At 38.1% G+C, this 24417-nt stretch overlaps 1 protein-coding gene across 1 annotated transcript; it reads right to left on the reverse strand.

The window, feature by feature from the left end:
* Nucleotides 1–748: 748 nt before the first annotated feature.
* On the reverse strand, nucleotides 749–24045 carry mfng (MFNG O-fucosylpeptide 3-beta-N-acetylglucosaminyltransferase). Its single transcript, XM_028018840.1, has 8 exons — nucleotides 23252–24045; nucleotides 17030–17075; nucleotides 15246–15348; nucleotides 11548–11701; nucleotides 8729–8814; nucleotides 7618–7783; nucleotides 7439–7524; nucleotides 749–5380 (listed from the first exon to the last, which is right to left on the reverse strand). The coding sequence occupies exons 1-8, from the start codon at nucleotides 23639–23641 to the stop codon at nucleotides 5320–5322; spliced, it is 1092 nt and encodes a 363-aa protein (XP_027874641.1). The 5' UTR covers nucleotides 23642–24045; the 3' UTR covers nucleotides 749–5319.
* Between the last annotated feature and the right edge of the window lie 372 nt (nucleotides 24046–24417).

Here is a 24417-nt window from a genome sequence, read left to right on the forward strand (position 1 = left end):
CTTATATCTCAAATAAAACAAAACTGGCACAGAGGTTTTAGAGTGTCTAAACATATTTGACAGAGTTCTTAGACAGCGCCAAAGACAATGTTCAAAAAACTAACAGGTTCTAAATAGTTAATAACCTACAGAGCCTAGAGTTGTTGTCTTTTTAAAGTCCATTCTTTGAATTCTTTTTTTTTTACTTTTCAAAAACAATTTGGGTTTAATGTGTTGCATTTTTAGTGCCTGGTTAAATGTGGGACCATTCAAGAATTAGAGAAAACGTTTGGCACTAATGGTGACACTGGAAGAGATGAAAATGTCAAACTTAATCTAAAAGAAGCAAATGTGGACAAAGTTATTGCCATGTGTTGGAAGGGCGAGGTTGTGTCTTGTTCCGTAGTAATCTTGAATGTTCTGCCACTGCTGTTTGGAATAAGACATCCTCAATTTCATATTTTTATTCAGTAGCTGAATTGACAAATCATGTCAAAATTAGCACCATTTGTCTTGCCAAATGATTGTTTGACCAAATTTTTAGGAGTCTACTTTTCAGAAATACACAAATTGCAGATTTAAACCCCGACAACTGAAAACACAGAAAGTCAAATGTACTTTAAAATTACTTACCAACCACAGGTTTATCCACAAACTCTTTCCCCTGGCAAATGCATTATTAACATACAAAAATCAAGTCTTTTTTTTTTTTTAAATGCAAAAACAGGCAATATATGCTTTGGACCCAGAACTCAGACCACAATCCAGGAAGAGTTATGAGAGATTTAATGACCAAGAAAATGTGCAAGATGAACAACAGGACCTGCAGGATAAACAGGAACAGAGGCCAGATAGGCAAACTGGGAATACTCCAGAAGCAGGAGGTAATGGGTTGCCTGGTTGACCAGGAACTCCTACACTGAGAATCGAACCACAGCAAACTTGCTTACGTGGCGATGTAACTGCAGAGGAGTACAGATTGTCCACTTACTGGGGACTGTTTGACCCGCAGGACCATGGAGAGAGAGAGAAACTTCAGCCGCTGAAAACCAGACAAGATGACGTCATGGAGTGAGAAAACTCCAGCTGTTGGGTAAGTTGATGACTTTTACAGGATGATTACACATGTAGGACATGTTGATACCAAAGGCAGCGCTGGTTATACCATGGTACGAATGTTATGGTTGATTTTACATATATATAACTTTCAGAAAAGAGCTGCGCAGCAATGCCTAAAATTATTCAAGAGCAATAAAGTAATATTCGTAATAGAGTAAAACCACAAAACAAAGAGGCCGTAAGAATGAGTAAAGACTAACAAAGTAGTATAATAATTTAAGAAAACAGTAAAATGCAGTAGTAGATGTAGTAGAATCAAAATACATGTAGAAAACAAACAAATGCCAAGGAATAAAAGTCAGTCATAAAAATGACCCGGTTACATTTTTAAAGCTTTGGGGGATTTTTTTTTTTTTTGTCAATAAAAGCCATAACAACAAAAGCAATATCACAATTTTGTAGTTTAGTTTTTGGAACATCTAAAGAAAAATGAATGTGTGACCTGAGAGCAGATGTGGTGGGGCTTAAACATTAAGAATGTTAAGAAACAAACAAAAAAACAAAATTAAAATCGTTGGGAATACGACACAATAAGGTCATCGTGAGCGTTGCATGTTCTGATTTTGCAGTGCCTGTAAACAGTCATGCAGTAGCTGTGTAGACTGAGGCAGCGGTCTAAAGGCGTGTTCGCGTTTATCAAGAGTGCTTTTCAATGTCTTCTTTTGTTGGAAGTGGCAAGATGAGGACAACGTCTGGACAGTCTGCACCAGCGGGGAACTATTCCCAGTTTCCCCAGCACAATGTGGAAAAAGGAAATGTGCTTTTCCACATTGACCATACCCGCTTCAAGTTGATGAGACTGCACAAGACAAAAGTTCCTCCCAGATAAAACAAGTTGCGAGAACTCCCCAGCCAAGCCTGTAAGGAAAGACTGACATGACTTCTTCTGAGAGGAATTCTCTTCATTCTTGTAGAATATATACAATCCTTTCAATACTTTTGAAGCCTTAGAAGGGAAAATATTTAATAAAAATGCAGCATACCTTTTAAAAAAAAACCTCAAATGGCTTAAAAGGAAGCCCTGTGGAGATTCACTGATGTGGACTGAGAACCTCCTGCTGGATAAACTGGACAAAAGCAGCTGTAGAGAATCGCCTGTTATGCCTACGTGCTGTTCAAGGTTTGCCAAATCTTTGAGGATTTTATTTGTGTTGCGTCTTTATTAGGGAAAAACATTAAAAAAGAAATCTGCCTAGCTGTCAGTGTCCCCCTGTTGGCTCCTCCATCATTTTATTCTTCCTGGGCATCATTTCTTCCTCCGTGCCCTTTGAAAAGCCCCCATCGATTTAATGTGACGGACAGAGGAGACGAGGGGCACTGCTCCTCTGACAGCTGTAACACTCTGCTTCCAATTGACCCGGTCCCCTGCTCCCACAGTTAGTCCTGATTATGGACAGCAGGGGCCTTAAATCTACTATACTCGGGTCAAAGGCAAGCAGTGGGCAGGGGGACACAAACCTCTCACCCCTTTGGGCACCGCCAAAAGAAGGGCAAAAAGGAAAGACGTGCAGACACAACACATGGGAAGGCTTCTTTGAGACCTCACGGATTAGCAGACCACAAAAAAAAACTCAATTTAAAAATCTCTTATCTATACAAAAGGATAAGTGTTATATAATTAGACATCAAATACCTGAATTTTCTGCCACTGTAATTCCTAGTAAATGAAAGAAGGGGGGAAAAAAGCATCAATCTGTGCGTTTAAACAGTTTGTTGCGTATATGACACGAACATATGGAACTGTAGCAGTGCCAAAGCTTGTCTGCACACATTTTAAAGAAGATGTTAATATAAATCCATTCCAAGAGTAGATTAAAGAGTGAAGAACTCATTGAGAAGGTCCGTGTGTAAACTGAAAGCCGTTTACGTTTCAGGGGTCCATCTGATTTATTTGAGAAATCCTCTTAATCATACATGTTTATTGTGAAATACAAAGTGTCTTTGTTCTTTTTTGCTCTCCACTGTTATTCTCTGATAAACCCAAAATCAAGTTTCTGGTGTCACGTAAGGATAAATTCTACATAGTTTAAATGCATACGGCCAAGGCAGCTTCGACGTAGGCATGAATTATATACGCATCACTGTTTGCCATCCTTAGCCTTAACAATAAAATATACACACACATACACACACACAAAAACAAAGATTTGTTTCTCAAATAACTTTGCTTTCAAACATATGTCTCAGTCAAACCCATCAGACCAAATCTGATGGGTGAAATCTGAATTCTCCCCCCAAATAAAGACGTACAACACATCCAGACTATCCTGAGAGCTCATTTGACATTTCCCTTTCCATTATGACAATCACCAACGTGACTTTTTTTTTTTTTTACCTTTAAAGATCTTCACTATGAGCTCTTTATTGTGGAATCGTTTCACTGCCAGAGCTGGGAAATGTATTCAAGAGAGGTATCTCACTATAACAAGAAAGTTTTTCAATAAAACAAGAAAACTCTCGTTTTAAAGAGAAACCTGTTGAAATGCAAAAAATTCTCATTATAGCTGCAAAACCTGATGAAACGTGAAAACTTTATCGCTGTCGATACAAAACTAGTTAACACGATAAACTTTCTCATTATAACAAGATACAAAACTCGTTGAAATAAGAAAACTTTCTAATTTTAACGAGATGTAACGACACTCTCCTCTGACAGGTGCCGACTTATGTCTCTTCTTTTTACCTCGTTTCTTCTAGATGACATATAAAAAAATCAGATGTTACTGTCTTAGTGTTTTGTTACAATAGGTCTTATTTACAGGAAAAGATTTTTACATTTTACTGAGATATGTCTCGTAATAACTTCTTAAAAATCTTGCTAGGACTTGAAAGTTGTCCGAATTTTTGTCCAAGCTCTGGCAGTTAAACACTTCCATACTTCAACATCTTATTTCCCACTGATAAAATGTGAAACACACTGAATTAAACAAATGTAGGAGGAAAAAAAAACAGCACTTTTCCCATCAATCGACTTTACATTTCCCATCAACTCAACTTCCTATTTACTCCTCTCAAGTGGGTCTTCATGCTTCCATCATTATCTCTTAAAGTCACACGCTCTCTCCAAACTAACTTCCGTCTTCTGCAGGCAAGGTCAGACCCGGACGCTTCCGACAACGTTATTTGTATTCATCACGTCTCCATTCACACCAAACAAGCAAACTACGGGCCGGCGAGTGTGGTGTCATCACTCTCCTCAGGTGCTCTTCGCACGGCCCCCGCCGTTCATTCCTACCCCGACGCCTGATTGCGTGCATATCAGTTGGTATTCTGAACCCGACCTGTCCGACTTGATGAGATTTCCTTTCCCTGCGAACGCAGGCCGCTTTCTTCTCTCAACAGGAGACCGGGAACGTCGGTTGCTCTCATCATCCCACTTTGAGTGTTTTGCTGTCAATGTGAAGGAGCGGAGGCTAGGTGAGGGTGGGGGGATGAATTTCAAAAATAAACATGACAATCAGGGAAGAGTGGAAGAGCGTTTTGCTCTCGGGCGCTCTCCGCCTCGAGGTGTTCAGGAATACGGCTGATGCGTAGCAAACGGAAAGGAAAGGAGGAGGGAGCGGTGGGCAGCGAGACAGATGGAGGTGTCGAGGGAGGGAGGAAGTGAGAAAATAAAGGAGAGGATGAGAGGTTTGGCCGAGGGAGATGTGAGTCAAGGCGGTTCATTGTGTGCAGGCTTCATGCTGTAGGTGCAAGGACGATATCTCCTTCAGAACAGTAAACACACCACGACGGCGCGTCGGCTCGACCCGTAACGGTTCGCATTACTTTATTGCTGCCCGCATTGATTAATGAACATTGTTGACAATTAGAAGCATAATTCACATAAAAAAAGTAATTTCTGTTAAACTGAAACATTATTATCCAGAAATCTCTGCCAAGAAGTCATGAAAATCTTGAAAACAAAAAAATCACATATTTGTTCCCTTTATTAAGTGCTTAAGTTAAAGTAAAAAAAGACAAAACATTATTTTTTGTAGCAGGTTTAAAAACAGCAGTGAAAGAATAGAGGAGATGTCTTTACAGTGCTTTACGCCGAACATGCAACGCATTCATGAGTTGTGGGAGGACACAGTTTCATCATGTTGAATATTTGGTTCGACCCCAGTTCCTTCTGTATTCCATGAAAATAAATCATGTTTTTTTTTCCCCCTCTGCGCAGAAGAAAAAATATCCAGGGAACGATTCTTTCTTTTTACCCAGCAGGAAAAGAGCTTTCTCTCAAGTGACCGGAGGACACCAGCTGGTGGCAGGATACAGGATGCAGTGGACAGTTTTAAACCTGCAGAAAACAGAGTAAAGAGTCACGTCAACATCGGCAGGTCTGGAAATATTAGTCCGCAGAATGGCTTGACTTGTAACCTGACAATGATTCAGACCTGTGAGGATAGTGTTGCAGTAATCAGTGTAACTTCAGATTAATTCATGGATGAGTTTCTCAACATCTTGCTGGGACATTGGTCCTAGAAATGTTCTTCAGGTGATAGAAGGCTGGCTTTGTAATTGTCTTTGTGTCCCTGAAGGTTAAAACCCAGATATCAGGTCTGATCAATATAGTTTCTAGCAGTAATAGCTGTACCTGGGTGCTGACTCTTTATTACACATCCATTGGTTCAAAAATAATTAGCTTATTTTTAGTTTTATTCAACTGAAGAAATTTATGACACCCATTTGTTCTATGCATCTATCCTTGTAATGTAGAGCTGTGTGTCATCTGCATAGCTATGGTAATTATCTTGTTTGCTATTATTATCTGAGCTACAAGGAGCATGTAGGGTGACAAATAGAGTCGCCCAAGGATAGAACCTTGGGGAACCCCACATGTGATTTTTGTCAACTCTGATGAAAAATTACTTATTGACACAAAGAAGTCCCTGTGTTTTAAACAAGACTCAAACTAGTCAAGTACTGTAGAAGAGAGCCTGATCCAGTTCTCCAGTGACTCCAGTAATATACCTGTTGTCAACAGTAGCTGCATTTCTATTACAAATATGTGCAGATCTCTGTGGATTTTGTGCTAATGTCGAAAAAACACAATTTTGCAATTACAGTGTTTCCATTAAATAAGGCATTAAATTACAATCACACGTAAATAAGCTTGTTCACATGATTAAAAGTCATCATTAAAAGTCATGGCAGCGGCGAATGTAAACAGTTATATGCTTGGCTGATTTATGAATGAAGTATATTCATAAATCAGCCGTGGCGCTAACGCTCATCATCGATGAGCCAATCAGAAGGGACGTTGGTGTCTTATTCCGGCGTTGGCGTGACAAGGTCCTTATACTTGGGAGCGGCTACGTTTTGGGGAAATTGTAGTCGGTCATTTTACATCAGAGCTATGGATTCAACACGTTGGAATGACACACAGCTTTTTATGAACTGTGTGATGCTGTGAGAGCTCTGGTAGAGCCAGCTGCACATCGTCCGAAAGACAACAAAAAACAAACCATCATCCGCCTACTGCTTACGGTCGTCTTCTGCGTCGTTTTTGTCAGTAGTAACATCGGGCGGTCGATCACGTGACTCGCGTGGTGCAATAGAAGAGTTTCCATTACAGTTTCGCTAAATGAATCTATTGTGATACGGCCAAAAAAACCCCACCTCATCCTAGTGCAAAAACGTCTCACAGGAAAAACATGAGGTTTTCCAAAATTGTTGTGCTTTCATTAATCCAATTTATTTTCATAAATTGAGTTTGGGCAATTCTATGTTTAATGAAAACATCAGCTGTAATTGAATGCTGAGCTGAGAGCCATTAATACCAGGATTGTGGTTCTTCCACAGTGTGAACCTTGATTCTAGTTCTCTTCATGGTCATCAAACATCTTCTGCAATAGTGCTTGTTACAATCCCTGCCCTCTAAAAGCAGGAAAGGCTTCTTCTTCACCTCAAGGCCAACATATCTCATGCATTTAACATTTTCTCATGAACATGCCATTACCGCAGCTTGGTGTGAGTGAAATTTTCCCAGAATCTCCAAATTGTGTTTTTTAAAATTTGATTTACTTCAAATAACATGCCAGATATCAGGAAAGTACAAGCACAGCTCTAGGCGATGTTTTGTTTTTTGTTGTTTTTTTTCTGCACCATAACCTTTCCATAATGACTTGAACAATTTTAACATTAGCAAACACCAGCCGTAGGAAGTTCAACAGTTCACAGAAACAGCCTGAGTCTCTCTCACACGTTGCTGGTCCACTGTGCGCGCCCACCAAGACCACACAGCTGCTGCCCGAGGCTTCAGTGGAATTCAAAGACACTAAATACGTTCATTTAGACAGTAGGACACTGCTCACATATCTTTCTCATTTGCAAATGGATGGAAGGAGAGACTAACCTGGAGGGGTCCTCCTCCTTAGAAAAGCTTCCCTTTACCTCGATGCTGTTCATCTTATTCTCAAACATCCCATAGCTCAGGGTTACCTGCAGAGAACAAATGCAAATACGCGCAGCAATAAGAGAAGGAGCAACTGAGTCGGTCTCTGCGCGTTCGGCGGGGATTGTGTGTCGCCGTACCTGCTGTGGGAGGCTTCTTTGACTTATTAGAAGCAGGTTTTCTAAATGCGAGTGGAACAAAGGACAGTGGACCATGGCGACGCCCAGCATCTTCTCGACGATAAAACCCACGGTGCAGTCGTCCGGGAGACGGATTCTGGCCGATGTCCGCTCGAAGTGCGGGCCGCTGGAAGAGATTGCGTTTTTAGAGAACTTTGAATTTTGCTCTTTTAGGTGAAAACTTGCTCCCCGAAAAGTTCAACTTTTATTGTAGAGGGGCATTTCAGGTGAATTTGCATTTTGTGGTCTATTAACTATTCATTACTTGTATTTTAGTGCTGACCTTTTTTTTTTTACCCCACAGTACTTAGTGTTTTTGGACTCAGTCCCCCAACACGTAGCCCTGGGCAGCCATTAGTCTCACCTCTTTGAATGCAGAATAAATACAGTCTTGCAGACAGCAGAGATTTACCTTGGACTCCTGTTTTATGCCTTATGCAGTTTAATACGTTTATTAGTTTATTTTCTTGAAATAAAAATCAAGCTGCAGGTTAACACAGCTAAAAACACTTGCTTTCCTGTTCGAGAACTCTCGTGTTTGCGGGAATGTACATGATCATAGTAGCTGCGCGCTCCTGTGATAAGAAAAAAGAAAAAAGAATGGAAGTCTTTGGGTCTTTTTTCTAAATAGTTGATTTTCCTATTAATTAATTGTCCCCAATGTTTGAGTCAGAATTCAACCAGATCCCATGTTAACTGTGATTGATCCCCAATGTTTTCTGCATAGACCGAAGTAAATGGCAGAAAAAATAGTTGTGAAACTACATAAAATAGTCCTGTTTAATTAAGCTACCATTGAATGTGATAGCTGTGGCTACAAGTTTCCATGGTAATTCTGTGTGAAGGAAGCTAATGTGTTTTTCAACCACTTGTGTAAGCCGTATTAATAAACAGTTACCAAGTTTGATAGATGACATGTCATGTTTCAACCTGCCTTCAATACACGTTTCAGCCTTGCCAGCAACGTTAGCTTAGCTGCCTTTGTTCACACTCATGGTGGCGTTCATGACAGATAAGTACACACATACACACACACACACACACACACACATTTTTTTATATTTATCTGTACCTGGCCCAAGGAGACATCTTTTCTGCCAGCCTTCGACTCAGACAGAACCCGGCACCTCCCGTGGCGAACCAGAACCGCACGTTCACCTGACAGACAGCATAAAGACGCACAAACTTACAAACAACAACATCCAAGTAACCGTTTGGACTAAAGCGTTTTAGATTTTGCAGAATATCAGTAAACAATGTCAATGCATTCACTTCAAGTGTTAAGTTCATTACATTTAAATTCACCCATTCATTGGCTGTAGGGTTGTGGGAGTAAATCAATGGATGGAACTAGATTTTTTTTTTTTCCCACAGATTATCTTTCTCTCATTATACTGTCACAAAATGGTTACAGTTTTAACAAATATGTAACAAACATATTTTGTGAAAGTTACATACTGCGGCTTTCAGGAGTAAAGTTCAATTTATCATCTGAACACTTAAAAAGTGCAACAAAGCTTGGCCGTCCACCAAGGCTAAACATACAGCCAGAGCTAAAATGAAACGGTTTTAGCTAAACATATTCATGTTCGAATGGCCTAGTCAAACTCCACCCTAAATCCACTTGGAAATAGTTGCGCATAGGGGATCTCCATCCGGTCTGCCTGAGCTGGCTCTGTTGTAAAAACTTCAGTCTCTCCATGTGCAAATGTGGAAGAGACGTACTGCAAAAAAAAAAAAAAAAAAAACCTGCGGCTGTGACTGCAGGGAACAGTGGTTCTGAGAGCATTGACTCACAGAGACTGAATACAAATGCACGTCAAACTGCAAACTTTTATTTATACGGACATCTTTGTCTTTCAAAGTTGTGAAGGACTCCGAGTTTGTCTTTTACCGTAAATCCTAATAAAGTTCATTAAAGTTTCAGATTGTAATTAGCCAAAATGTAAACTTCAAGGAATATGAGTGCTACTGCTGGCACCGTATACGTTCAGAAATGCAATACTTTCTGTGAATTACTTTCATTGAATTTTAAACTGCTTACACCATTCCTTTCATCCTAGACCCTATTTTAATTTGGTTGTTTCTTTATTTCCCTCTGCTTTCTTTCTTTCCTCCCCCCATTCCTTCTTTTATCCCCCCGCTGCTTCTTAATAGTGCCAGGAAATCGAAAAGAGACATACAGCTAGATACCAAAAAAAAGATAGAGAGGGAGAGAAGGGAGGGGTAGAGGCAGAGGAGCCTGACATTTGTCTTTATTTTCTCCTCCAGAGAATGAGCGAGCTAAAGAAGGAAGGAAAGAGAGGGAGCAGGAGAGTAACAGGAAGCAAAGACTAATAAAGATCTGTTTTCAATATAAATGGATGCAATCAGAGCAGAGAATGTGACACCAAAGAGATGAAGAGAGCAATTTCGAGATATGAACAAGAGATTGAAAAGTGCAGAGAGCTTACTGAAATCATGATGCACTTAAACGCAACATAGGCGTTAATTCTGTTAGCTTGTGGATGAATTTGCGCATACAAACACACACACTCTCACCCGCACACCCCCCCCCCACACACACACACACACGCCGACATGAATAGATCTATGCTCATTACTATCCTGACACCCAGCACCTGTTGTGTATTTAAAGAAACCTCCTTGTTTGTGTGCAGCGCTGCTTTTGTGTGCATTCAAATCAGACACTAATCACTCAAAAATGCTCCTCAGGAGAGCCGATGGATGTCACAAACACAAATTATTTGCATTCCTCGTCTCTGGTGCCCGGTGGCTAAACTCATGGATTTTGAATGACTGCTACAAATATTTAAAGATTTTAAAGAAATTACGTACCATGACTAAAGTTCATAAAAACGTGGCGGGATTTTTAAGACTATTGAGCCGACCGGAATAAAAGAGCCACGCCCTCGAACTGCATATTGTCTATAATATGATACATATAATATAGACTTTTAATGAAATACTTACTGGTATTATACACAATAACGCAACATTAATTATTTTTCCGAATGGTGCGCGTAACATGGCTGCTCAAAGTGAACTACAGTAGCCTGCAGGGAAAAGTCAGTGATCTTCACACTAAAACCAAGAAAGTTGTCTTTTTCTGCATCTGAATTAAACAGCCTCAGCTTTACTTTGTGAAACATTTTGTCGGTCTCTCTTTTTTGTTGCCGCTCTAGTTGTCACGTTGGTCTCTAAACAGATTCGTTGTTGTTGGTAAAAAGTTGTCTATTAGCCGCAACGCAGTTTTCAAAGTGTTTGAAGAAAGTAGCGGTTTGTAGTCCGGAAATTAAGGTATTTATGTGTTTAACTATTTATACTATGTTACAGTGGTTAGCATACATCTACTAATCTGCTAACCTTTGGCTAACTTTTCAGCATTTTATTGATTTTCAACTGGGCTAAAAGGCCCTTAAGTTAAGTTACAGACATATTAAGCATGTCTTGCTCAGGATCAAGATAAAACACAAAAAGCAACATAAAATCAAGTAGTACATAGACTGTCATTATTACTTAGTCTCTCATCCACTGAATTATGTTGGAAAATGTTTTCCCAGGCTTGAATTTTATTCATTCTTGCTGTAACACTTAGCTAATGTTAATAATTAGTGGAAATAACCTTTTAGCTAGCTGTGCCCACCACTGCTATGTTGCCTAGAAAATTTGTGACAAACCTTCAAGAGTTTTTTTTTCTATTTCAATACATATTTCTTATATACAAAATGCTATTGACTTATGTATTTATTTATTTAAAATAAATATATTTTTAGTCTTAGTCACCTTTATTTCTTAATGTATTACTACAAGATGGCAAAGGTATTAAAGTCTCAGGGCTGAAATTCAATAAATAAAAAAGGCGACGATAACAGTAAATAGTCAGCATACCGTTTTATTTCCGTCCAGCAGTTCATGAGCGGTGATGGGTTTGTCCAGACTCGGCTTGCCCACGTAGATATCGCCCTCCTGGGGGAACGTTGAGAGCAGAGAGAGGAGACCCTCGGGGTTCACATAGTTATCGTCGTCAACGTGGCAAAACCACCTGAAGAAAAGCAGAACAAAGGGGAAAAAACTTACACCTATTTGGATATTTGCAGCCAGGCACATTAACGCTTTCAAAAGTGCTTTTTCACTATGTTGGCTCATTCTTGCAGCACTACCAAGAAGACAATGTGCAGCAGCTAAACCAAGTAATGACTGAAGTCAACAGTAAAACTTTATAGTACATTTTTTGTTACTGCTTTGCATTTATTGCTTTAAGCTCAAACTGACATTGTGTGAACACTATGGAGCCGTTGATTTGTATGCTAGAGATCCTTGAGTGCTAAAAAAGTTGCTGTCTTGAGAGTGTTATTGGAGCAGCTAGTTTGTCTCCTATTCATCTTGAGGAAAAACAGAACATAAGCATTATAATCCATCTCCAGTTAGTGCCCCAATTATTCCTCTGTGATTGCTTTCTTACCAGAGAACCATGTTAAGTCCTCAGCAGACTTCAATACTGTATTAGCAAACAGAAAACTCACACCAAACCACATTAAGGGTTATTTTGCACAATATATATATATATATATATATAATTTTATATAACTCCATTTATAGAAGATAGATTATAAATTTCAGAACCAAGAGGCGTGGCTATAAATCTCAAAATGGCTGCTTTAATCTATTGTGGGACTGTAATTATTATACATATTTTTCTTAGCTTTTTGTAGTTTGAAGAGATAGAACTTTACTGTTGAATTCAGACATCAACACTAGTTCCCTTAAAGTTAAAATTTGATATCACTGTGCCAATTAGACACGTACATATCTATCATGGAGTTGAATGTCATGTAATTTAGGGGTCTTAAAGGGATTAATCATAATGCTGTAAAGAAGTTGACTGATTTTAAAGAAACAGTGATTGGGAACACAAGTTTCCAAAGGGTCAAGAATATACATATTCAGGGTCAAGAATATACATACAGGGTCAAGAATATACATACAGACTCAAATGTGTCCTTGAATATACTTACATTTGGTTAAATGTCCCTATAACTAATTCACACAAGCCATGTGTGGATTTTTTTAAACCATCTAGAACGTTCTTCAATAATTCTGGCTGCTTATTAAATGTGTTACAAAATTTTAAATTAACTTTTTTTTTCTTATTAAAAAATCCTGAGCTGGAACCCTTGTATTCATTTGTTCCTGGTATAACCGTAAAGCTGACGCACAAGCAACATTTGCAAACGAAAGTAATTGACAACAAAATTAACCCTCTGTGAGGCAAGAAGCGTTTAATTTTTGCTTCAAAATACTATCTGATGGGACGCCGGAAAAGACTATGGTTGTGTGAAAGTTGTGCTAAGAGGAATTAGCTTATCACCAGAGATACCATCCCAATGCTAAACATGTAGCAGTGAACACAGACGTCTCCAATGTCAGCGTCCACATTTCAAAAGCAGTATTTTTTTCAAAGGCGTTCCATGAATGATGGGTATAAAACTTTGCACCAGTCTGATAACTGAAAAATCTAAATAACAGAGTAAAAACCATAAATATCTTTGTTGTTGAGCTCATATGTCTACTTATTCAACAGTTTAGTAGCAAAAAGGGTTTCTGAATTGAAAGTGTTGCTTATTTGGCTGATACATGATTTTCAATTAAAATGTGAATAATTGCGATTAATTAATTAAAGACCTTGCAATTAACGCCCTTATAGATTTTAATCGAATCTCCACCGCTAGTTCAAACACATAATTACAAACCTAAAACAAATGTAATATTGAAAATGAGTGTATGTAAATGTCTAAACGCCGCTATATTTACATATAAAAATGAAAATCCTAACTCCATTTCAAACAGCCCCATTCTTCCTAACCTCCATCTCCTCTAATGATAATGCAAGAAAGACATTTTGACTTTGGTTTTATTCCATCGTACTAAAAATTATCATAAATTGTTGGACTTCAGAAACTTGCGTGGAAGACTTGAGCAGCATTTCTTCTTCGTGTCATTTCTTTAACAGAATGCGGGGAGGCCTGACTACAAAAAGTAGAAAAATAAGTTTTAATTTACTAACGCATAGATGTACAAGTGGAGCTCATAACACTTTCCTCCCTCCAAGTGTTGGTAAATGAGTTTGGACCGTCACAAAAGCTCTGGAAGGACATGGAATTTTTTTTTGCAGAGCAGCTCTCGCTATAAAGCTATTTTTGTTCCGGGTTTCCCTCTCTCATCCAAGCATAATGTTTCCGCCATATTAAACCCAGCAATCAAGCAGCTTGATGTACTTCTCCCATCCCAATTAGTGGACATAATGGCAGAGCCCCTTTTTTTTTCAGACCAAAAACACGTCATCCGTAACATCAGAGTCCAAGTAACAAATCTGTTGGTTCCAAATGAAAATCGTGTCTTTTTTTCTCCCCCCTCTGCCATGCTATCGGCCAACGAGGGCCGTATTCCAAACCAAACAGCTTTAGTCTCCACTTCCACTGCACTTCAGTGAAACCAGTGGATGTTTACTCAGTTTGGGTTGGAATTGGGCTGGGGGAGAAAAAAACCCCAACAACAAACAAATCTTTAATTTTCTCTGCCATCATTATAACGAGACAGTTAATCAGGGCCTTGGTCACACAAGCAAGCACAAGCTGTTGACTTTTACTGTATTTTCCACGAATAAAACGTATATTTCACACTGCCCGTATACTGTCACGGAGCCTTTATATATATATGTGTGCTATCTAATGCAAATTTTGGCTGGCAACGAGCAAAATACTGGCGTGTCGCCCAAGATATTCAAATTCACATCCGGCAGCAGGATTTTATTATTCTAATGTTGAGCTATTTTGGGTGAACAAAATGAAAAACAAGACTCTTGAAGCAAATAAAAAGTGTATTGTATGAATTAAAACGTTATCATGTAAGAGCTACATTATGGGTATAAAAAAAAATCACCAGGGCCATGGAGGGCCAAATATGTGAAAAAGGTATTTGCTTCTTTAGAGATGTCTTTTGTTTTGTTAAGGAAAGAAATACTATCCAAAGCAACCATGTACTATGTGAGAACATATTTGCCCCAAATTTCACAATTAATCACCAGCCACACACACACATGTTTTAGTTGCTATATTTGTGGGGACTTTCCATTGACTTCCATTTATTTCTACAGCCTACACATTACCCTTATCCTATCCCTATCCATTACATACCTAACCCTATCCCTAACCAAAACTCAATTCACACCTTAGTCCTAAATCTGACCCCTGACCCAAAATCAGCCTGGTCCCCACAAGGAGCAGTGGGTCCCACAGCTAGTATGTGTCAGAAAAATGGTCCCCACAAGGTATTACATACACACACTCACACATACACACACACACAGGCCTGTAGAATCAGGAAATCACTTAAATAGAACTTGTTGTTAAGATAACAACAAAAAGCAAAACATCATAACTCAACATAAACATTTCAAGAACAAATGATAATGACATTTATTGGCCTAACAATTTGTGCAAAGTCATTCCTATAGTTTGGGGGCCTCAGCACTCTCATTTTTGAATGAACTGTGAGCAGTCTGGTATGTGGTCTGCAGTGCGTCTTACTTCTTGTTTGAGGCCATGAAGCCATCGTACTCGACGGACATCTTGCAGGACAGAGCCTGCTGGCTGTGATCTGATTGGCACCCCGTTACCACCATGTTATAACCTGGGCAGCGAGAGGAAGAAATAATCATTTTTAAAAGAGCAATTAGAGGAAAGCTATAATAAAGATGAGTTCAAAAGGAGAAAAGTGGAAATAAAAATAATGCGATTACTTGAACAGCGAATAAGAAGTTAGATGAAGAAACAATGAAATGTGTGTTTGGCACAAGAGCCTCGGACAAAATGCGACTCCGCATTCGGTCTTCAGCTTTTTTTATAAAACCTCTCCACATGATTTTGAGGCACCAGCGGCAGTGATCTGCTTCCATTTACTCACAGTCAGCCGCTGATTTAGGGTGATGAGGTCTGGCCTGGCACTTTGTGTTTAAATTGACCATCCATTAGTTGTCATATCAGCTGGCGAAATAGACTGGAAATGAGAAGCTGGCTGGAGACGAGGAGCCTGTTTCGAGCATTACAGCGGATGTCAAGTGGTAAATCTCCCTCGGCGTCATCGCGAGGAGCAAATGTGCGAGAGCGGATAGCAAGGTTGTAGGTTTTGAGGGGGACGGGGTGTACATGCAGGAGGATGTCCTTCAAATTCGGACTGGCGTGCCTCTCTGTGCATGTCATGCTGAAAGAAGTAAATGTCTGCTCTTTCCGTTGATGTGAAAATGATTTATGTGGGAAAGATATGATAGATAAATGTGCCTTAAAGCATCGAGCGCTCCTAGGTACTTTGGGGTCTGCAACCTGCGGCTACATGTGGCTCTTTGGCCCCTCCACTGCGGCTCTTAGAAATTTAGAAAGGAAATGTTTTTGATTATGGGCGCAGTGAGAAATGGTCATTTTAGGAGTTTCTCCATAAGTTCTTATGCAAAATGTCCGTATGGAGACTTTTAAAGTAACTAGCTTGTAATATGCTACATATCGTTCTTCATTATCCATATTTATACAAAAGGATTGCCTCATTCTACAAAATAGCTCTTTTTCTCTTGTAATAGAAGAGATGTTTTGCTCTAAAATCTGAAAAAGAAAAAACAATCCTACGTTAATTTTGACAGCTTTCATAAAACATTTTATGCAGTACATGTTTAGCAAATCTTTTTTTGCAGCTCCAGGCGAGTTTCATCTTGTTGCAGCGGCGGCTCTTTGAATGGAAACATTTGCTGAGCCCTGATCTAGAGAGACTCTATAGATACAGTGCCTTGTGAATGTATTTATCAGTCTTGCATTTCAAATTGTATGTCTTTCAATGGGATTGTCATAGGGCAACACAAAATAATCCGTAATTGCGAAGTGGAAGGTAACTACAAAGAAAACTGCAAACTATTTGGTGTTAATTTGTATTCAGCCCCTTTACCATAACCCCTCTAAATAAAACCCAGCCCATCTTCAGAAGCCATCTTATAGGTGAATAATCATTGCTATGTCTAACAGGGAGTCAAGACCAGTTCTTGACTCCATGGACCTCACAGTCCAAGGTGTGCAGTGGCCCAGTCAAAGTCCAAATCTATATTCCATTGAGAATCTGTTGACTTTTCAGACTTTTATTTGCAAAAAATGTTAATACCATGGTTGTTTTTCCTTCCACTTTGAAAATTATGCATTACTTTGTGTTGGCCTGCTTATTAAATGGCACAATCTGTAGAGTTGATGGTGTATGAATACTTTTGAGAGGCAGTATAGATGTTTATTAAAGTGCGCCTCTGTAAAACTGTGTTAATAATACTGTAACTACTTACCCTTTGAACTTAATTCTTCATCCTCTTTGTCTGTGAAAATGAATGTCTAAAAAAAGAATAAAACACAAACACATTCCTTTAATTACCACTAGTTATTCTTTGTTTTCTTCTACCACATATTCTAATTAGTGGACAATTATCGAAGCTGTTATATTTCAAGATATGCTACCCCCTTTACAGGAAGCCAATTCGGTGAAATATTAATATTGTTCCCCAACTTCAGGTTGAATAATGAACAGCGTGAAATATGCAGAAGCACACACAGTCAAAGAGGCTCTATGAAGCATCACTTGGCTGAATCAGCCTCATGTTTACCAGCTAATAAACCGTAAATCACATATTGAGATTCCTCCTTACTTCCCTCGTTTGCACCCAACCAGACAGACAGATGGCTACAGAAATCAAACTGCAGTGCAACACTGCCATCTGGTGGTGCAAAACCCCCCAGAACGGAATAAATTTCATAACAAGTGGATTTCATCATCAGGTTAATCTTTGTAATACTAAAAACCATTGTGTTTGTACCAGTAGTTAAGTTTAAGACAAATGTATGTATATTGCACAAAATAAGTTTTTAGGTTTTTTTTTTTTTTTTTTTATGTTTACATGGTTTTGTTTTGTTTACTTTTGTCATAAAACACTGTACAAAATATATTTTGACCAGATTTTTTTATATATTGCAATAAAAATTGAGAAGCTTGTCATGTGATATTTGTTCAACAACTACTTAACAAAAAAACACCATTGTCTTGATCTATCAGATTTCCTAGACATTTAAAAGGTTCTACAATCATTATACAGTTGTTTTGTGTGTTTGTTTGTTTTGTGTTTTCTTTTACATAATTCAAAACCGATCCAGCGTGAAAGGGAAGAGTGGAAACTTTAAGGTGTGCAGGACTCAGAAACTGATGAGGCTTGCTGCGAGGGTTTGGGGAAATGACTCCATTTGCAGAGTTCATCAAGCTGAACCGTTTGGTGCGTTCGTCTGTCTCTGCCAGGGGGGCAATAAATAACCTCAGAGTGAGACAAATCACCTGTTAGATAAGAGAGAAACAAACACTAACTAATGTTTTATTCAAAGGGCCTTAATTAATGTTTTGACTCCAGTAGAAGCACCTTAAATATTCAGTTCCAGATTTGTTGAAGAATGTTTTGCCCCGTGTTAAAGGATGTTGACGAAAGAATTAGGATGAAGTAACAATCAAATATAATGGTTATTATTAGTAGTAGTACTTTATAAAACATTACAAATATTTAAACCATAATTTTAAACCATAAGTTTTGATTAGGAATGCATGATATATCGCCGCTAACATTTGAACATTTGAACATATCGGTATCGATCCAATAAATAAAACTTGTCTGATGTGACCAACCAATATTTGTTTTTATCTTGTTGCCGTCTGTTTCTGGTCTTTGTTTTTCCTCCAAAGGTGTCAGAAAAGTGTATAAACAGTGCATATATATATATATATATATATAAATATATATATATATATATATATATATATATATATATGTGTGTGTGTATATATATATAATACCTGAAAATATCATTTACAACAGCGATAATGACATCGGATGTCGTTATCGGCCCAAATATTTATATTGGTGCATCCCAAGTTTCGACACCTGTAATCTTCGAATAATGCAACAAGATGACAGAAATAACATCAATATATTGGTGAAAGTGGGAAGAAGACCAAAGATGCATTATTTTAGTTTAGAAATACATTCCCAGTAAGAAACGTAAAACTTAAAATATCCCCAATTCATAAACTGTGTTTGGGATATGGAAATGTTCTGATGGTGATAGAAAGAAAATAACAAAGCTTTTTTGTCATTCACATGTAGAGTTTAACTGCTTTGAACTAGCTCCAGGTAATATTTCCAAAACAAACACCCTCCAAATAGAATATTAATGTAAGTACACATGCATTAACTTTAGTTGAGGTTGCAATCTCTCTTTATATATATTTAGCTTCATCATTAGTTGAAATATTCATGTTGGAATGAATAAATATGGTAAAAAGCCACTATAATTAGTCTTATTTGAACATGCAGGGAATATTCTTATATATTGTAGAATAACTCACTCCAGGTTTAACCAGCTGCTTATATTGACCTTTTCACTTTGGTCACAGTCTAAGGTGGAACTAAATCATTACAAATACTCTTTTGTGTGCGTGTGGGGGTGCGTGTGTGTGTGTGTGTGCGTGTGTGTGTGTGTGTGTATTTTTACTAATAGTTTAGAGGTTTTATACATCTATGATGTTGCTTCAAATAACTACTGTTCAGCACAGAAAATTTTTTATATTTCTGACCATGTAAGACTTTTCAAAGAAATGGCTAAATGGAGTCCAGACTCCCTAAAACAATGAAATTGTCTTTTAATTTAACTCTGAGGTAAAAAACGGAAACTAGAGATCAACTTTAGCATTTAGCATCCTCAGCCACTCCTGTAGTGGTATACAACCCACAGGCCATGCCGCCCTGGCAGAAAGCCATATCATCCATCGATAATAAAAATAAAAACTAAATACAATAATACACAGATTTAACAGTCTACATTTTGTACAACTTACTTTTTTAGTCTATTTTAACCAGGCTAACTAAATTGAACTGTCTGTTATATTGTGAATTAAACTCTGAATGGGTCACAAACACTTTACTATGCCAGATTTTTTTCATGTTTATTTTTTGTTCTAAAGATGCTGCATTCATCACACATAACTTAAAAGAAATTTTACTTATTAATCTGACGTCTTGAAATTGGGCCTCTGTCTCTTTAAGAAGCTCCTGCTCTTTCTGAAACTCCGCCTTCAGGAAGTCATCAATCACAACAAAGTTCCACTATGTGTTTACAAGCATTCTGAGGAGCGTTGGACTGTTACGCCAGATGTTTGCTAATTCCTCCTGGCTAGTCTGAAGGAGCTGAGTGAGGAAATAACATTATAACCTAATATAAAGCTAAAAAAAAATTTAATTTTACATAATACTTCCCCTTTAAAGAAAACCGACCACCAATCCTGCCAAGAAGAGTAATTAGATAATGACGGCTACAGAAACCAAGTGGTTGGCAGCAATTTGCCACAAGACATTTGGTCAAATATTAGTTGGGGTGTATGTATATATTTGAACCTGTGTGTATATAATTATGACCGTTTGTAATTTGAGGAAAATCCTCAATAATTTCCAACGTGTGTTCTGCTCGATTCTTGACGGACCTGTTTTTACTCAAGTAAAATAAAAAAGCAGCCATCCAGTAAAAATATTTGGTAAAAAGTATAATCAAGTATTGAGTAATTGATCAAATTATCTGTCATTTAATATTTCAGAATTACATAATCAGACGCTCAAAAAATATAAACTTAAGTGGAAATTTTGGTGTTTTAAGGTGGACAATGCCAATGATTCATATACATAACAAAATCAGGCAAAATATTTCTTTTTCACAATCAGTTTGTAGAAAAAATAACTTGTGAAACTTTAACAAAATCTGCAGATGTGGTGTCTTTATCTGGTGAATTTTTGGTTAAACCATGTTTGGTTTTCTTCCAGTGGGTAGAGAATCCAGAAACGTTACTCAAGTAAAAGTAAAAAGTACAACATAGTAAAAATTCTTCCAAAAGCACATTTAAGAAATAAAAAGTTACTGAAGTAAATGTGAGTAAATGTAACTATTTACTACCCAACTCATAAACATTTGTACATACATACAGTACAGACCAAAAGTTTGGACACACCTTTCTAATTCAATGGGTTTTCTTTATTTTCATGACTATTTATAAGGCAATAAATCCCACTTATTAACCTGACAGGGCAGGTTGACCTATGAAGTGAAAACCATTTCAGGTGACGACCTCTTGAAGCTCATCAAGAAAATGCAGAGTGTGTGCAAAGCAGTAATCACAGCAAAAGGTTGCTACTTTGAAGAAACTACAATATAATATAATATAATATTTTCAGTTGTTTTACACTTTTTTGTTTAGTGCATATTTCCACATGTTATTCATAGTTTTGATGCCTTCAGTGTGAATCTACAATGTCAATAGTCATGAAAATAAAGGAAACTCATTGAATTAAAAGGTGTGTCCAAACTTTTGGTCTGTACTGTATGTACACAGGGAGCCTCTATAATGACCTTTCACCCTGCTTCTTTGCTCCTAACAGGGTGTTAAATGTGACGAGGTTCGTTCTGTTCTGCAATCTGTGTCTCCACTTCCTGTTCTGTGACCAGTTTCCGTTTCAGTATTGTTAGCAGAGTCGCTGCGCGGCTGCTGCTTCCCCTCAGCCGAGGCAGCCTGCCTGCAGAGCTTCCTGTGTCTTTGTGAACGCTCTGCTGGTGCAGCGCTGCGTTCCCGTGACTACATGTGGCCTGGTTTGAAAATGTAAACAGTGTTTGAGAAACAGTTAACTTTTTGGAGGTAAGTTGGGGGGAGATACAAGGATTAAAAATAAAAAATAAACCTTAATGCTGTTTTTTGTTAAAAAAAAAAAAAAAAAAAAGAGGAGGAAGTTACTGTCTCATGACCTTCCTTTTTCATTCATGATTATGACTTTTCTTCAAAGCCTCCGTTCTAACTTACATTAAAGGACAAAAAGCAGGAAATGACACGAGGAATGCTTTCACATTTTCAGCAAAAAGAAAAAACAAAGTCAATTTAATCAAAACAGCAGTCATGATTTTATATTTATTTAATAACTCTATTTGATAAACAAGTATACAGTATGTAAGTCAATTATGATTTCAGGACCAACTCAAATGTTATGGATCTTTTTCCCCCCCCAACTCTCCCCGTTTTGAGCCCAGCTGGACAAACCAAACGTCCGCATGCTGAAGACGTGGCTCTGTGACATAAACACATATTTTATGTGAAACGTTTTGACCTGCAGAGTTAAAGCTGTGAGGCTTGCTGGATCTCAACAAAAGTATGCTGTAAAAAAGACTAATCATGGTAAAGTCATGTTGTGTTCCTCGTAATCTTTAATGAAGTGCTGTACCTGCAGAGTAAACACAGCAAATGGAAGGACTTTTTGACAGAGACTGAAGGTTTTGCACCATTTCATGTCTACATTTATTAAGCTGGAATAAAATCCATTGCTGAAAAAACTTTTTGGGATAAATTTGCCTTCAGGCCCTTTTGACAGGTTTTAACAACATCAAGCCCTTCTAAATGTGTAAAAGTCTCAATGAGACTGAAAAATCAAACTTTTAACCTGAGGGAATGTACGCAGTGAACACAAAGATACTTAAAAAAAAACATAACTATTATAAATTTGAGAGTATCACCGGAGCACTGCAAAAAACACAAAATCTTACAAAGTATTTTTGGCCTAGTTTCAAGCTAATATCTCGTTACACTTGAAATAAAACAAAAATAACTTGAAAGTAGTTTTTCAGCACAATGTTTTAAGTTTGTCTTAAGTCAACAATGCCCTAATATTGACGAAAAGTTACTATAAGTGAAATAATCTGCCAGTGGAACAAGAGCACAAGATATTTTTAGCTTATGGGGAAAATTTGAAAACATAAAAACTGGAACTTTAAAGAAAAAAGTCTTTATTTTTCTACATCTCCAAAGCAACAACTAAGTGGAACTTTTGATACTTTAAAGAGCAAAATGAAAACAACTCAAATAAAATAACTTTTGCTCTAATCTGCATTTTATTGTTTTCGTTGTCATCTTTTATTTACTTTTTGGCATATTTTGAATGTTTTGAATAAAGTAGCAGTAATAGTAGGTAGTAATAGTAGTAATTTGCGAAATAATAAAATCAGGCAACGGAAACATTTTTCTTTCACTATAAAATTTATAAAACTTTAACAGAAATTGCAGGTGTGTGTCTGTGTCTGGTGGACTTTTTTGGTTAAAACATGTTTGTTCTCTACTCAGTGAAATTACTCACAGTCTTACTCAAGTGACAGTAGTGACACTTTATCATAACGTCACTCAAATAAAAGTAAAAAGTACAGCGTAGCAAAGTTACTCCTAAAAGTACCCCCCCCCCCCCCCCCCCCCCCAAACAGTTATCCCAGTAAACATAGCCCTGATGGATCGAAGAAAGTTCAGTTCAGTAGAAAAGATACATTATTGTAAAATTAACCTGTTATATCTTCTATATCAAAGTGTATTAATTTAATCATTTAAGGCGACATTATTGCACTGTTTGAACTTATCAGATCTCCATAAGGCGGTGAGAAGTGAGACAGACACTCACGTGCGCCTTGGTCCTTGAGATCCAAGTGTCCAAAAGGAGCGCGAGACGCGTCTTGTGGAACCTCGCGGTGGTTTTTACAGCCACGTAAATGTCATCCAGTCTGAGTTTGGGCTGCGTGGCGTGGACGCGCTCAGCCACCGACTCTCCTCGGTTATTTTCACTGAGTTTAGATTCTCTTCCGCCGCCGTTGATGCTGCTGCCTCTGTTATGAACCGAGCTGTGCGCGGAGGGAACCTGCCTGATGGAGCCATGGCGCGCGCCGGCCGACGGGCGGTGAGCCACGTTTGATTTGGTAAAGCTGCTGGTGCGTAATTGGAAATCCACAAAGACAACGATGAAAAATGTAAAAACCAGGACAACCAGGCTCCGGCGGGTCCATCTATTGCGCATGGTGCACCCAAAAAATAAAAACAAAACAAAACAAAAAAGTCCTCAAAGATATTAAACTATTATAACTCCGTTTTTCTCAGTTTAATCCAAACGTTTTCGGACTAAATTTGCAGCGGTTCCTCCTCCATCAGTGTGTCTTCTTCCTTCTTTACCGTCACAGTTCCTTTTATGCTCTCAACTCTTCTGACGGTTTCATGACAATCAGAGAGATTTCATAATCCTGATCTTTTTGGGGGGGAGGGGAGGAGGATTTAAAAAAAAATGTCATTGTATAAATACAATGAATTCATAATAATCCATTGTAAAAGTTGGGGGGGGGAAAGCCCCTACCATGAATTTCTCTGTCTTTAGAGTCACAGCTCTGCTCATAACGCCGCCTGGCACCGTAGCGTCACGTAGGATGGAAGCACCTGAGAGGGGACTTCCTTTCTGTGCCTTCAAAGTAAAATTTTACTAAAAACTTCCGGTTAGCCTGGTAGAGTAAATTGTATTCGGATTTTATTAACGCATAACTTTAATTTAAATTTAACTTTAATAATTGATTCAAAGAAAATCTATAGGATTATTTCACATATCTGCAGATCTCGTGACAAACAGCAAAGTCTTTACTGTCTTCGGAGCTCAGATTATGATTTGTCAGGATCTGTGTTTTTCTGTGTTTATTTAGAGTTTTCTGTGTCCTTAAGTCTCTTCGTTGTCCTGTCCTCCCCTTGATTGTTCCCAGGTGTGTCTCGTCTCTGTGATTACCCTCCCGTGTATTTAACTCCACCTGTGTT

This window comes from Xiphophorus couchianus, chromosome 5 (genome assembly GCF_001444195.1).
Source record: "Xiphophorus couchianus chromosome 5, X_couchianus-1.0, whole genome shotgun sequence".
Taxonomy (NCBI): Eukaryota; Metazoa; Chordata; class Actinopteri; order Cyprinodontiformes; family Poeciliidae; genus Xiphophorus; species Xiphophorus couchianus.